The 16277-nt window shown below is 43.7% G+C and overlaps 1 protein-coding gene across 1 annotated transcript in view; it reads right to left on the bottom strand.

Moving 5' to 3' along the window:
* The window catches only part of DNAH1 (dynein axonemal heavy chain 1), a 3604831-nt gene that overhangs the window by 1043001 nt on the left and 2545553 nt on the right, over window positions 1–16277 (bottom strand). The window contains exon 51 of the mRNA XM_069644003.1: window positions 4763–4971. Coding sequence (XP_069500104.1) covers window positions 4763–4971 — 209 coding nt within the window. The remainder of the gene's footprint in view (window positions 1–4762; window positions 4972–16277) is intronic.

The raw sequence follows: 16277 nt of genomic DNA, 5'->3' as shown, positions 1-16277 counted from the left end.
GGGTCCCTTTGGGACAACACCGGTCCCATGGCTATGTTTGAAGCTTCTGTTTCAACCACATATGGTAGGTCTGGTCAAGGGTGTCGAAGAACTGGTGCTGTGGTAAATGCTAAAGTAAAGGTAAAAGTTTCAGCTTCTGAAAGGCTTCTTCAGCTTCTGTGGACCAATGGAATTTCTTGTCCTTCCTCGGCAAGTAAGTGATTGGATGAACAATTTGTGAGAACCCAGGTATAAATCGGCGATAAAAATTAGGGAAGCGGCGCGCACTTTGTACTCCTTTCGTGGATGTTGGTGAGGGCTATTGAAGGATTGCGTCCACCTTCCGTGTGTCCATATGTACGCCCTGTGAGCATGAAACCGAGAAATTCGACTGGGAGCAAGCTACGACCATCAAATAATAATAACAAAGTCCTAGTCAAGTCTCTGTCAAATAAAAGGGCCTATACTAATACACCTATTGCCAGTCCTTACTTCTAAATACAAAAGGGTGTGCGACAATGGTGTATGCAAAAAGAAATGCGTTCAAGAAATAATATGTCAGGAAGGTTGAGCAGTTGGCTTCCCTTCCCCACATTTTCAGCACAGGGCAAGGCGGCACATTCGAACTTCACACACACTCTGGCACAGACATCAGGGCCTTCTGCCAAAGTCTCTTTTCCAATAACAGTCTCTTACTGCAGAGGGTCTGACTTTACAAATAAAGTCTCAAAGTTCCATTCCTATCAGGATTTTCACATGCACAAGTTCTCGGTTTTCAATGTTTATCATGAGTGTCTCTCTTCAGGTGGAGACACCCTTTTTATCACAATGTTCATACTCGGTCTCCCTTGTTTGGGCTCGGACCATCGCCTTGATATCTAAATCAAAGACTTTTGAATGTGCAATGGGTTTTGCTTAAAGTCGCAGGACCACTTCGATTCACAATTGTTCTCATACATTCTACATTCCTTTCTCTTGGCGGGTTACCTCACAGAGACCTTCGATTGAGCACATTCACGGTGCCGAACCACTCGGTCAACGGTATCATATATTTCCTTCTCAAGTTCAAACATTTAGTTTTACTTGCGTCTTTCATTACACGCGTTTAACAATATTCGTTCCAGCACTCGTTATACAATGTTGCTGCTTGCAAACTTGACTTCAACCCAGGCTGGTCTGGCATCGGTCTCCCCAAATCGCCTGCTGTGTTGATCTGGCTGGCGCTTCTTTGTTCTTGGAGCAAAGGACGATACCACGGCGGCTGCTGCTGCTCCTCCCCGCCTTGGTCAATTACACAGGAGGGCTTTAGCTATCTCTGAAAGTAACAGCGTCTTCCCGAAAAGGTCAAGGATAATTCTCTTCTTACGAACCCTTCTTGGTCTACCGTCTTTCTCCCCTCGTTCAGCTGCCGACTGGAAACTGCTGTACCTTTGTGTGCTTTGCCTCGCTCAGAGTGTGCTTTTGTGATCCGCCTTTTATCCATGTGGGGATGTTTAATGGAAGTCAGGTGTGAGTGATTGTCAGTAATTGCCTGACGACAGTAGTGGGACATGTCAGATACACTGCTCGGGGGTGAGTCTGTTTTCTCCCAGAGCAGGCTGTCCATGTGAAAGTGCTGGAAAGGGGCAGGGGATAAGGTTCCCACGTATCCTACCTGGTAGGATGAGGTAATGGTGTTGCAGGGGGAGGGATGGTGTTGCAGGGGGAGGGATACCACGTCTTGCCATCCGGCATCCCACTCCCACTCAATGAAGACCCCTCACCCACGTGATCCTCCTGCACTGGTCCACTCCCAGGGTCTGGATCCAAAGGCGATGGCCGTGATCTGGCCACCTCAGAGAGAGATACGTGGGGACTAGAGGGTGGGAAAACAGTATACATTAACGAAATGAGGTTTCACATTAAAATTCAATGTTATTGAAAACAAGCGAAAAAACAGCAATGTTAGAAAAACCAACCGTGCAAACACCAGATTAATAGGGAAAAAACTTTATATGTTTGCAAGGACATATGCAAATAACATGCCATGGTAAAGTATAATTTAAATATGGTTTGGTAAAGACATTTGTATAATAATATAAGAAATGGTAAAATAAAAAGCAACTACTGAGTTAATTATTTGCAGCAAAAGTACATGTTCTCAGTGTGCCGTTCTTAGCAGATAGCTGAACAGAGCCGAAACAAGTCAGGGAGACTCGAAAAGAAATACACTGACGCGAAGGAAAAAAACTCCTATGTTATGTGATCAGAAATTGTTTGTTTATGTTGGTCAAGGAAAGAGGCGTCTTGGCATTTCCATTGGGACACGTCAATAGATTGCGCACAGAGGACGTCACATGAGACTTGCATTGGTGTTGTGAACAGGGGCGCAAGCGTCTAGTGATGTTAGCTTTAGGGGCGGGTGATCTGTATTACTGCTGCGGGGCACTTGAACTTAGGGTGATAGATCAACAGATATGATTTCCACAAGATGGCGGTTTTCGCATGTATAAAAGTGAGGAAAACTAAGGTAAGATGCATAGGATTTTCTTTTTTTTTTAAGATGGATCGATTTATGATGGAAAATACATGCCTGATCGATTGGGACAATAACATTTCTGAGCGAACTACCCCTTTAATTAATTTGTAACCAGGTCTCTTTCGTATACTTGGTAATCATAAACAAATGCACTCTTATTACCTCATCTGCACATGGGCTTGCGGGAGCTTGGGAACCAGCCAACCAATCACTATTCATTCTGTGTCACCTCCGCTAGCATAGATGTGGCTCCTGCATCATTGCAACAATGATGGCTGCTATTCAGCACCATCTCAGGCTCATGTATGTCCATGGACCTGAAGTAAAATGGCATCAGTTTTCACAACTTTCAGCCCCAAACTAGCAGGTTTAGGGCCACAATTGCCTCCTTAGCACCACACCAAAGTTCATCGGCCTGATTGCCACATCTTCCAATTTCAGAGTAGTCATCATGATAGTATAAGACTTAGGCACACATTTCTCAACCAAACACTCAGTAACACACTATCTTATCTTGTAAAGGAACTCAAACAAGGAATGCGCTTTATTTTGACAATCCCTTTCCCAATGGGACAATATAACTGCAGTGTTGATCGCTCTCACAATCGGAAATGAAGGCAGAATCACTTTCCTCACAACGGACTCCAATTATCTGGTTTCCTGCTCAGAAAGATCAGTAGAAATCAATTTGGACAAATACTTGCTACTGTCACCAAAACGCAATCTTGTCTGGGCTGATTCCCAAAACAGACAGGAGCTCATCCAGGTACTCTGTATTTCTTGTCAAGCCTAGATACTGACAGCTTTGAGGCCAATGCTGAAATAATCTGCTTGCCCATCCTCCGTATTTTGGTCAAGTTGGTATTGGCAAGGCATATTTTTTAGACATTAACATTTTTCCCTTGAGACAAAATCATCGAGACCCACCCGGATCGAAATTTAAGTGATTGGCCACCCTTGTCATCAGATTAAAAAAACGATCAATCCCTTTCCTCCTCCTCCTTTTGAAGATATATTTGGGACTGATGCTGCAAAGAATGCACTTCTATTGTAGGCAGTTGATGAGACTAGTGAAACTGCTTCTCTATCTTAGAAATCTTTTAAAAAACAGAAATAGAAGGACTAATGTGCATTTCCTCTTGATTTGGCTTCCTTAGCAACAGTAAAGGGTTTTCTGGGGAGATTCTTCTGTGTTCTAACTCTGATACCTGTGACCAACGATGACGCTTCCTTGTTGACTTGTGTCAGTGCCAAGACTGCTTCCGATGACGGCACCTCGACGTCCAAGCCTTTCGATCAGGATCTCGACAACAAGCTCGCGTATTGATAGAGCTTCCTGATTATCAACCCTTCATGGTATCAGAACTGAAGAGAAATCCTGCACAAGACAAGCAGATTGACAGTGGTCTGGTTTTCTCGACAATGGTAAATTCAATGGGAAAGAGCACCTCGCCATTGAGGTCCCCAGTAAGACTGACGTTTTCGTGTTCTGATGACGGCAGTGATAATGACATCAATGACTGTCTTCCCGACGAAGAGTTGCTCATCAATGGTTTCGTAACAGCTGTTACTTTTGAACTGGCTAAAGGTTCTGAAACCGGTCTAGAGGGCACTGCCCCCTTTCTGAGCTTAGGAGGTGCAGTCTTCTATTATCTCTCCTAAGCATGGTTTTTCTCTGCACTCTTCTCTCATCTTTAACACTCTTGTGCTTTTCAAGGCCTTTTTTTCTTCTCACCTTTGGGTTTACGCAGTTAATCCAAAACTCTCCTCGACCCATCTTGCCTATTCTTTGGAGTTAAAGCCTGAACAGATATGACAACCATCTTTATCTGTAAAATGGAGACCCTAAATAAAAAAGTCAGGTTGGCCCTCTTGACCCTATATTTTTCATCTGCCACAGGTTTTGAAGTTGAAAAGAACAGCAGGAGCTCAATTCTGGGATGTGCTCTCCTAATCGGCAGAAAAATAATCTCACAGAAAGCCCTGTGTATTTGGAATATAAGTTTACAACACTGATTGGTCAATTCTAGGCTTGCAGTGCATGGGCTCTTGAGGGGGGCATGTACCTTATATGTAAAGGCAATATAAAAAGAACAGGAAAAACTGTTTTTTCCACTATGAGAGTACAAATGACTAACAACAGTATACAAGCACAGATAAGCGTACAAAGAGAAATGTTTTGGTTATAACCTAGATATCTCAACAAAACACAAATATGCCAGTTGAGAAATAACCAGAGTTGATATATATCCCAATGGGCCTTACCTCATGCACAGTACAGTATGGATGTTACTGCGCACTCGCTTCGTATAAGCTGCCATCATGTTGGCCTTCGTTGGCTGCTGCCCCATATCCTGAACAATTGGCTTCATTACTGTGACGATCTGGTCTTGCTCATCCAGTCCGTAAATGTTGGGGACATCTCCAGAGTTCAAAATATTGTTAATGTCCTCCAGGAAAGACTCACTTTTAATCTAAGGAGAGATTTTTAAAAAGTTGTTCTTTTGTCCAGGATTTGTGTAGAATATCGATTGGTTTTATAAAATAGACTTAAATATGTTGTTTTGTTATGTTGACTTATACTTTGCATTGTTACCACCACAGAGGCAGTCTCCAGGTGCTCACGTAGCTCTGCAAGAAAGTGGACGGGGTGAGTTAGTGGGCATAGAGTGGTAGGATAGGTCCAGAACCAGGAGAAACTGGCATCTGTGTGTGTTAGGTTGCAGATGGTTTGACTGCGAGCACTGGTTTGTTGTATCCATCAGGGCGAGGCCAAATGCCTTTGTTGTTTGTTGTATGTGAATGTCTTATGTTGGACGTCTGTTTGTGGGTTTTATGTGTAGATTAGCTGGTATTTAAGGTTATGGTTGTGTGTACTGAGATGTTGTATCCATAGGGGTAAGTACAGTGCCTGGGATTGTTTGTTGTTTGCGAGTCTTACTTATGTTGGTTGTGTGTTTGTGTGTAGTTTGGCCAGCCCATAGGGCGTGTATAGAATTTGGGAGGTGTGTTGGAGGGGAGTAGGTGTGGGGTGGTTAGTACATCTTCACAATTCTATCTAAATGTGGCTTATGGCTAATCTTCACAATTCTATCTAAATGTGGCACATGGCTAATCTTCACAATTCTATCTAATGACACATGGCTAATCTTCACAATTCTATCTAAATGTGACGCCTGGCTAATCTTCACAATGAAATCTAATGTGACACATGGCTAATCTTCACAAATATATCTAAATATGACGCATGACTAATCTTCACAATTCTATCTAGTGAGTCACATGACTAATCTTAACAATTCTATCTAAAAGTGTGACTCAAGGTTAATCTTCGCAATTTTATCTAAATCTGACGCATGGCTAACTTTCACAATTCTATCTCAGTGTGACACATGGCTAATCTTCACAAATATATCTAAATGTGGCACATGGCTAATCCTTACAATTCTATCTAGTGATGCACATGGCTAATCTTCACAATTATATCGAAATGTGACGCATGGCTATTCTTCCCAATATGTCTATTGTAACATGTTTCCTGGGTGCAACACATTTCCTTTCCCGCAAAATACATCCAAATCCAACATAACGTCTGCCCCCTAACATACATCTAGGTGCAACACATTTCCTTCCACAATTCATTACAATGTCTAACTATGAGCGCAGCACAATGGCTAACTATTGCACAGTCCACAATAGTGGTAGTGTCAGAGTGGCTGGGTTTTCTGCAGTACAGTAATGGCTGTGCTCCCTCCCCGTATCACCTAATGATGGCTGATTAGAGGGGTGGCAGCTTTCAACACAAGCTAACTATGGGGTGGAACATAATAGCTAACTATAGGGCGCAGCACAGTTCAACGCATTGGCAAACTATAGAGCACAGCAGGGTTCAACATAGTGGTTAGCTACAGGGTGCAGCACAGTTCAACACAATGAGTTACTATAGGGCGCAGTACTGTTCAACACGAGTGAACTATGGGGTGGGATACAAGGGCTAACTATTGGGCACAGCACCGTTCAGCACAATGGCCAATGATATGGTGCAGCAAAGTTTAACAAAGAGGTCAATTATGAGGCGCAGCTTCGCTCAATACAGTGGCTAGCTATAGGGTGCAGCACAGTGAACTATGGGGCTAAACACAGTAGCTAACTAGAGGGTGCGGAAGGACCAGCGGAGCACCACCTGGAATAAACTCTGGTAGTGCAATGGAAATACCTAGAATCAATTTTGGCAGGGCAGTGGACAAACACTCAGATTCAACTTTGGCAAAGCAATGGAATAACACTCAGATCCAACTTTGGCAGAGCAATGGAAAAACACCTAGAGTTAACTTTCAATTTTAGGTAGAAAGAGTGGTGGGTACAGTAATGGCTGCACTCCCCACCCATACCACACTTACCTTTTTGATCGCTGTAGGTTGTCTGCGTCAGGCGCCCTGGGCAAACACGGAGTAGAGCTGCTAAGTAGGGAGCTGCCCTTTGCCTCTGGCCCTTAGCCGGCACCCATAGGGTCCCAGACAAATGAGAAGTGTGTGTATGGTGGAGTGAGAGAACATACATGTGAGTGGTTAAACATGTCATGCAAGTTGAACAGTGCATGTATGGCAGTTGGAAAAAGTGCGTATAGGAATGGTAATAAGAATATACATTAATAAGGAAAATAATAAGGGTAATCATGTCAATGGTTTCATTTCTCAATTGAAAGATTGTTTCCCCTTTTCTGAACTCCTGTATTACCTTTTAGGACATGAAAAGAGAATGTACAACTGCACAGAATATATATGACAGTGTCTCTACCCGGGCTTCCTGTTTACACAGGAAGCGCGGGTTGCCAAAGGCGTCACCGTGTGCATGCACGCATGACCTCATGGTGTGCCACCAGAACTGCAAATGCCATAACTAAAGGCCATGCACAGAACGCTGGCCTTTGTTACGACAGCACATGTCCTGACAGCCTCGTAGGAGTACGTTTTATATGTATGCTCAGGTAAGTATTGTCTGCTAGGCATTCTCTCTATAGAAATGAATGATGGTATTAATTTCTCGATTTCTCATAGATTAAATCTTTATTCTCTCATCTGTGAATAAGTGCAGAAACTTCCCAGGTAATGTTTGAACACTATCTTTTGAGTATTTCTTAGACACATTAATAGTTTATATGTAGTTACACAGTGCTAGTGCTATCATTGTTCCCATGCCGATGCACAAATATAGGCATCATATCACAGGTAATCCACCTTGAGCGTCAGACCTTACATGTTATTAGATTCGTTATTTTGCTTTTCACTGCTGAATTGTGGAGAAATTATTCTTACAATGTGTGTTTATTTTTGTTTTTCTTTATTTTGTCTGTACTGATGTATCTGAAACACTGCCACTTTGGTATGTATACATATTTTGTAACTCTGGATGCATGATTTTTGTTATGATAGTGTCCAGCAATGGTGATGGAATATATTCCGAAATGCATTGGCATACCACCTTGGACATACGGTTGGATTGTTACTGCCTTTTAAGAAAAGAATACTAAAAAAGGCATTTGGGCATTTTGTGAATGATTCATTACCTGGATGAAATCATTATTGAACAATATTTACTCTGAATATAGAGTAACGATTACAACTGAATTACAGGGCAAATTGAGAGCATCCGGCTAACTAAGTGGAAACACTCCGTCTTCAATTGTATATATTGATCCTTGTGCCATAGGATTTTTTCCTAGGGATGCTCCTTTGAATTTATCACATCTAGCCTTGGCTTTTCAACCAATACCTGGCAACTCTCGCCTACTACATTTCCATTTTCTGCTCAAATTTCCAGTGCTATGCTGATGACACCCAACTCATTTTCAGGCTTCCTTCTGCCACCTCCTCTCCTTCCCTCATCTCTGATTGCCTAATCGCCATTCAAAATTGGTGTGCCACCAACTATCTCTTGTCTAAATGCCAACAAGACTGAGATCCTCCTCATTGGTACACCTTCACCATCTTTTCCCCTCACTCTGTGGCCGGCCTCCCTTGGACCTCCTCTTATCCCTACTTGCAAAGCTAAGAACCTTGGGGTCATCTTTGACTCCACACTTTGTTTCTCCACACACATCTCCGACGTCTCTAAAATGAAACTTCTTACTGCATCTCCTAAGAGGTACTCTGCCTTTCCTCTCCTTCCCCCAGAAGCTCACTGTCTCTCAAGCTCTGGTTCTCTCTAGGTTGGACTACTGTAACAGCCTCTTTCTAAATCTTCCTACCTCCACTCTCCACCTATTACAACTAATACAGAACAGGACTGCAAGACTTGTCCTTGGCCTCAAGCCCTGGGATTGTATCTCTCCAGCTCTGAAATCCCTTCTTTGGTTCGCAGTGGATGTGAGGATTAAATTTAAAACCCTTTGCATTGTCCACAAGGCTTTCTGGGGCCTGGGTCCAAAATACCTTCAACTATCCCTCTGTAAATACCAACCCCTCCCAAGCCCTTCGCTCCTCTTCTTCCAACTCCCTCAGGGTCAGACGTTTTTTCAAAGAAACGAGCTGGGGGTAAATCTCTGTCTTTGACTGGGGCCTCCCTTTGGAACAGCCTCCTGCCACCTTGAAACTTGAGGCGAACCGTCTCTGGTTTCGGAAGCTGCTCAAGACCTTCCTCTTCGCTTCTGCCTTTGCCCCTCTTCTCCCCTGCTTATCTGCATTCTCTCTCGACACTGTGCACCTGGCCACCCTCTGTTCTTCGGGCCCAGGTACCTGCTCACCCTGCCTCCCTCTCCCTTCTGCACTGCCTCCAGGCCACCCCTTGCACTGGGGTCTGTATCTGTACCCATAGAGTCCCCCACCCACTTTTCTTCTGCACTTATCAGATACACCCTATCTGACTAAGCTAGCACTTTGCCACTTGATGGCTGCACTACCACTGTTTATCGCCTTTATTTATTTATTTTACTTTTTTTTTTTTATTACTTGAATTTAATCAAAAGAAAAATTATTTTTACAAGATTATGGAGAACCGAAAAGACAAACTGACTCATCCTCTTAGAGTGTATAGTTCAGTGTCTGTTGATCCACTAATTAAATATCTTGGAGGTCTAAACGAATGTTTACATGGGTTGTTGAGCTGGTTGAATTCACCATCAGCTCATTCGTGGATTGGATTGTCATTTTTAGCGCCAGATCTATTAGTTTCACAGCTGCTACGGTCCATCTTCTGGTATCAATCTGTTCAAGAGAGAATCCAGGTCAACTGATCCAGAATCAATAAGTAGCAATGTCAAATAGGAGCTGCGATTCTGAGTTGTCTCTGGACACATCAGCACAAGGTGTTTAAGTGTTTCTGGGCAGTCTTGTTTTTGCATAGACGGCATCCTGTTTCTGCCGATAATGATCTGATTGATGTAATTTCACGCGTCGGGAGCAGGTTAAGTCTCGCTTTCATGAATAAGGTCCGGAGCGCATTATTTGGAAATTTGATGCAATAATTTTGCGGTTCTTTGACTTTATTAAGCCGATGGGAGGTTCTTCAGCAGTTTGTTTGCGCTTGCTTTCTCGATGGTGTCAATCCAATCTTTCAGTTCCATTTTTTTTTCACTCTTTGTGGATTCTGTCTCAAATCCTCCTCCGAACAGGCCATCTCGTTCAGTATTTCTTTTTGGTGGGCGACCCAAGTGTTTAGGCCCTTACATTTTTTGCTCCTCAGTTCTTCCGCAATGATGTTGTAGATGGGTAATGAATCTGCTACTAGAATTTTTTCGATATAGTAGCTTCGCGCTTTGTTCCACTAGGCCTGCCAAGGAGACTTGCCCCAGTTTCTGTCTGATTGCTGCCATTTGTGTTGATTTTGGTAGTCCCAAAACAGCTTTCCAGACGTACCCTTCGAGTTTGTTCCAGATGGTTTGAGGCATGTTTACAGACGTATCCATCTCACAGATTAGTGACAGCACAACTTTTGTTCTGTAAAATTGGATGGCAGGAAGGAGTGAAAATTTTCCATATTTATTATTGACTAGTTTGGTCTGAGCCGTCAGCCGCTTTGCTTTCTCCCACAGCGTGTCTTGCATTGCGGTTTCTCTGGCCGAACCGTCAAATGTCACTCCCAAGTTTTTGAAGTTTCTTTCTACTTCAACTTTTGTTTTGTCCAGATACCAGTTTTGTTTTTTTGAGTTTTTTTGCCCGGTTTGCCCAGTACAAGGATTTTCGTTTTTGTTTTGTTGTTTTCCAGATTGTTTTCTTCAATGTATCTGGAAAATTTTCCAATTTTCTTTGCAGACCAATTTGGGTTTGGTCAATCAATATCACATCGTCAGCGTACATCAGTCTTGAGATGGGTGTTGTCCCAATTTTGGTGGGGTAAGCCCTTGTTTTTGTTTCCCACTGTTGGTAGTCACCTAAGAAAGAGATAAAGAGTACCAGCGCTAGTGGGCAGCCCTGTTTGACTCCCCTTTTGACAGGAATTTCATCGGAAAGGGTGCCTTGTCTGTTTAGTTTACCCTGATCTGCGTGTCTGCATGAAGGGCAATTATTGGCTCCAGAATCTTTTTTGGGTAATCCCAGTTATCTAGTTTGGCCCACAGCTTGGCTCGGTCAATTTTATCGAATGCTTTTGATAAATCCACAAAAGCTAGGTATACTTTCAGAGCCCCTTCTTTCACTTTGAGCTTTAAGCTGTTTATTAGCAGAATATTGACAGCAGTGTTGCCATTTTTCTGGAAGCCCATTTGGAAATGATCATTACATGGTGCGTTTTTGTACCACCTTCTAAAGAGTTCACGTATGCTTGAGGCGTAGATTTTCCCTATGATGTCTAAGAGAGCTATGGGTCTGTAGCTCTACTTCCTTTCTTGAAAATTGGTACTATGATGGGCCTCAACCATGTTTCTGGGATCGATTTTGTTCTGCCACAATGGCTAAAGATTTTACTGATCACTGCTGCCCAATCTTTCGGAGCTTGTTTCAGATCTATATTCGTCAAACCGCCAGGGCCCGGTGCTCTTGAGTTTTTGAGTTTGGTGTCAATTTTTCAATCTCGTCGCTGTTCGTCATGTCAGCCCATGGAGTGGTAGATTCCCATATTCTAATAGGTTGGCTAGTGTTAGGGAAGTCGAAAAGAGTCATGAAGTGTGATGTCCATTGGGCTTCCGACACAGAGCTTGAGATCTCGTTTTCTGGTTGGGTTGTCATCGTTTTAATCAAAGACCAAAATTCGCCGGATCTTTTGGTGCTCAGTCTTCGCAGCATTTCTTCCGAATCGTGTTGGTATAGTGCCGCTCTTCGATGTTTTATGCATTTGGTGTATTTTTTTGCTTCGTCATCCCAGTGATTCCAGGCTTCGAGAGTGTTCATTTTTGTCGTGGTTTGCTTCAGTTTCCGCAAGACTTTCTGTTTTTCTACAACCAACTTGTCATATACATGTTTCTGTTGTTCTATATGTATTTTCTGAGCCGTTGCTGTTACTCTATGGGCCAGTAGGAAAGGGAGGTAGTTAGGTCTTGCATATCCATCCGCTTGTGTTGCCAAAATACCCTCAATGTTATATTTGGCATTTATCTTTTTTACGTCTGTTGTGGTAAGACAAAGTCTTGATGACTGGTTATTTATTGCACCATCTTGTTTGTATAACCATTTGGATATTCGTTTTCCTTGCCAGGCACAGTGAAGGTGGTTATGGTCACTGTGCACGGTTCTCTGTACATTGAAGGCTCTGATGATCGGCAATAAACCTTGGCTCACATAGATATAGTCCAGTGTGGCTTTGGAATTTAAACGTTCCCACGTCGGAATTGTATTTTGCTGTGGAAACAGAGATGCCATATTGTGGAGGTTTCTTGAACTTGTTAGACTTGTCCAGGCTTTTCCTCTTTCTGCTGCTTGACCTTGTGGAAACGGGTTCAAGGGATCATCTGTGGTTTTACCACAATATTCATTCAGGTCCCCGCAGATATGATGTCAATCTTTTCGTATGTCTCATCGATCTCATCTATTGTTGCCTCCATATCAGCGCAGAATGCTTTAGTTGTTATGCGTTGGGGGTTCCAGTAGATATTTATGACCACCAGCTGCTTTTGGTAAGGAGCTGCTTTGCTGGTTGTTTTTCAAGTCCAATTTAGCAGGATAACCAACATTCTGTAGGATTTTTTCAATGTTGCCCTCATGTTAAAGCCTGAGCCTATTTTAATTGCGGTCAGGAGCCCCCTCGACGGGCGCCCCAAGAGACCTTTCGTTGCCGGTGATATTTCTACCGTAAAGCCATCAAGGGATGGTTTATCCGCCAACCAGGTTTCCTATAAACCCAGGATGTCGAAATGGCCCAAGTCGACGTCTCCCGTCGTCGTTAGGTGTGTGTCTCCTCTTGTAGTCCAGGAACCCAGGGTATAGCTGTCTGTGTGGCTTTCTGGAGAATCTCTGTGTCCGGGAACAGAGGACGATGGTCGTTGCTATTTCTTGCTTGTTGGCATCAAGGCTGATTTCAACCAGTTCCACGGACCCTTTGGAGTAGCTGCTTCTCTTGCCCCACTTGACTTTTCATCCCGTGTTTTTTCCTCACTCTGTCTTTGCCTCTTTGAGGAGTAAAATGCTTGGGAATTGCTTTGATTGTCGTCTGCTTTATGGTATCTGCCACGCACTTGTCGCTTATTGCTCTGTCTATATCCTTCTGAGGCATCCCGGAACCTTTCATCCTCGACTTCAGGTCTGTATTGCCAGTGGTGCTTCTCTTCTTGGGCTTTGTTCTCTTCGGTAGTATACTGTCTGTTCCGCCCTTGCCATTTTCTGCTTCTGTATGGCCTATAGAGGTCCTCTGTTCTTGAGATATAGTGCTGTTTAGAGAGTGCACCTTCTTTCTTTGTGGAGTCTTTTTTTTCCGGTGCCCTCGGATCTCTTATTTCTGATAAAATAAAGCCTAACTGTTCGATTTCTTGGAATACTGCTCTCGACATGTCTTGAATACTGTTCGATTTCACATGGAGGTAAGCTTTTGCTCTATCCCCTCTGTGGTAAGGTTCCACGAGTTTGAGATCTTCAGTCCTTATTTGTTTTGGGGATTTCGTTTTCCTTGTTATTGTTAGGACGTTTTTTTCTGTTAAGGATCATATATCCTTCTGCTCGTTTACATTGCTCTAATTTTAAGATACATACTACTCCTTTATCTTTTTGTATCCTCGGGGAACCACACTCGGTTTTTTCAGGAGTCTTTTGTTGTTCTGCTACTAGAGGTTGCCCGTTTTTTGTTTGTTTGAGTTTTTTCTGAGGGTTCTCTGTTCCAGTCTTTGTCGTGTTGGCATCTCTGGGAGCTGTTTTCAAGGTGGCAGATGGAGTTATGAGTTTTCTTTGATTCTACCTCGTTCCCATGTGCTCTTGCGGGTAAATGTCCAGTTTTGTCGTTGTCCTTCGGCGATAGGTTGCTTTCTTCCTCCCTAACGGGCGTTGACTTTTCTCTTATCTTAGGATTGCTTTCCCAATGCTGCGACAGGTCTATAAGGTTTGAGTTCACCAGGAATTCGTCCACTGATCTGGGCGATCTTGTTAGGTCTACAACTTTGGGGCCAGTCCGTGTGTCGCCCTGTTCTCCTACCTCTTCATAATTACTTTTCTGACCTGTCCCCGTTGGTTTTTGGTCGTTTTAATTCTGATTTTTAGTTTTATCTGACTCCTCCACTTGATTAGACAGTTTCAGGACAATTTGTTGTTTCGCTGATTGTGATAGATCTTTTGCTGCTTTGTCCATTGTTAATGTGGTTTCCATTTCCACTATTTCTTTAGTTCGTCTTTTAATTTTCATGGCATCGGAGCTGGCTTTGGGTGAGGCCGTAGCAGAACCTTTCCTCTGCCTTTTGTCACTGTTGAAGAGCTGATTTTTAATTTCTGCTTGTAGCGTGTCCACAAATTTTTCAAGCATTGACACTTTGAGTTCCAAGGCTTTTTGGTGGTTAGTGTTTTTGGTCTCTGTTGCTGTTATGTATCCTTCTATGAACTTCATGTTGGTGTCCAAGTTAGTGAGGACTGCAGTGTTATCTTGCACGCTATCTCTTATCGACTCATACATACAATTTGCCAAACGGCACTAAAGAGATGGTGTTGGCCGACATTATCATTACCATATCTGTTTTTTTTTATGGTGAGTCTTTTGGGGTTGCTGATGAGATTTCACTGAAGCGCCAATTCTTTGGAGAAGTAAAAATGTTTGGTTGTTTATTACTGACACAAGGTGAATCAGAAGCCTCCCAAAGAACTGAAGAGTTTAGTTCATAGCGGGGCTCCGATACCTGGGCTTGGATCGACTTCTTGTTGACAAGCTCTTCTTGTGATCTTGCCTCCATGTCCTCCTTTTTATCCCTTGGATGTAGATTTTGTCCTGTATTCATATGGGCTTTTGTCCACACGTAACGTTGGACCTTTTCCTGTTGTTCTTGTGGGTTGTCCACAACGTTTGATGGAGCAATTACTTCTACGGAAGTTAGTCTTGGTGGCATAGGCGCATGGTCTGGCGTTATTGTGTTCGTTGAATTTTGCAACAAGATGTCCTTTTGTTGGACCGTTTTCTTTCTAGGCTCAGTCATTGCGGTTGGAAGGACTGTGTTCAGATGCGTGGGTTGCTCCATGGTCTGCTGGATTTCCCTCGTCTGTGGTTGATTTTGGCTAGTTCTTTTCACTGGCAAGGAAATCTCTGGAGTAGTGTTTCGTTTCCCACTATTGGGAGATTTCTTTATTGCAGTGTCAATTTTACTGAGTTTATTTGTTGGCGTAAGTTCAAGGGTGGCTTCCAGCAACTCTGCATCTGATAACTCGTGTCTGTGTCCAGTTTTCTCTTTTGATAGTTGCTAAAGAATGACTTCAGAGGACAGGACAAAAGTGGCTTTGGCAAAAACTATGATTGCACCTTTTTTTTGAGTTTTTTGCAGCATAGCCATTGTAGTCTTCCTTTTATTAGAAGCCGTGGGTTTCGTGGCATGCTTCTGCTGGCTAGACTTCGTGTTCACCTGGTTTTGAGCTTTCGCTTGCTTTTTCGTTAAATGTTTGCTTTTAGACTTGTCTCCTTGTGAATTCGTTTTTAGGAGGGTACGACTGGACTCTGCATCAGAGTCTGGGTCTGAGTTTTCTTCCTCGTGACTCCTTTCTACATCACTTTCTAATTCCCCCTCACTGCCTTGGACTTCTAAAAGATGCTCACCACTGCTGTTTTTTTGAGAGGGTTGTACACTTACTGGGCGTGTACTGTGCGGGGGGTGAATGTGGTTCTGGATATACCATCGCTTTAATACATGCTTGATTGCCCGCCGATGGGCGGGATTTGTTTACTAATGTCCTCTGGTGTTGATGTTGATTTCGCGAGGGCCACTCCAGGACTTCCTGGCTCATGTTCCTGGGTGTGTGGGGGGTCTGCTCCACCACTATAGACCTCCCCTGTCTCTGCCAGGACTCGCTCCTTGCCGTTGATGTTATCTGTGGCATATCCGGGGGTTCCACCCATCTGAGGCAGAGCCGGCCGAGAGCCACAGTTTCCTGCCTCCTCACAACCGTGGTCCCGCTCAGAGTCCTGCAGGGGCCGCCCTTCGGCCGCCTCTGCCAGGTACTCACTCGCCTCAGCGGTACGCAGGGCGCTGGTCGCTTCAGGGAGGCTCGCTTCTTTACTTGGCTCCTCGTGTTTCGGGTATCCACCTCCAGACCCCGGCTCCGCCTGCGTTGATGTAGGTAAGTCATTATCTCCTCCTGGTTTCGGGAGGCCTGCTTCTGGATCCAGTATGTTTTTGTTACTCCTTAGGCGGTGACGGCCTAAGTCCACTTCCCCCTCAGGGACAGTGTTG

This window comes from Ambystoma mexicanum, chromosome 2p, assembly GCF_040938575.1.
Source record: "Ambystoma mexicanum isolate Mex_15411 chromosome 2p, UKY_AmexF1_1, whole genome shotgun sequence".
Taxonomy (NCBI): Eukaryota; Metazoa; Chordata; class Amphibia; order Caudata; family Ambystomatidae; genus Ambystoma; species Ambystoma mexicanum.
This window is presented reverse-complemented; position numbering and strand designations above follow the sequence as displayed.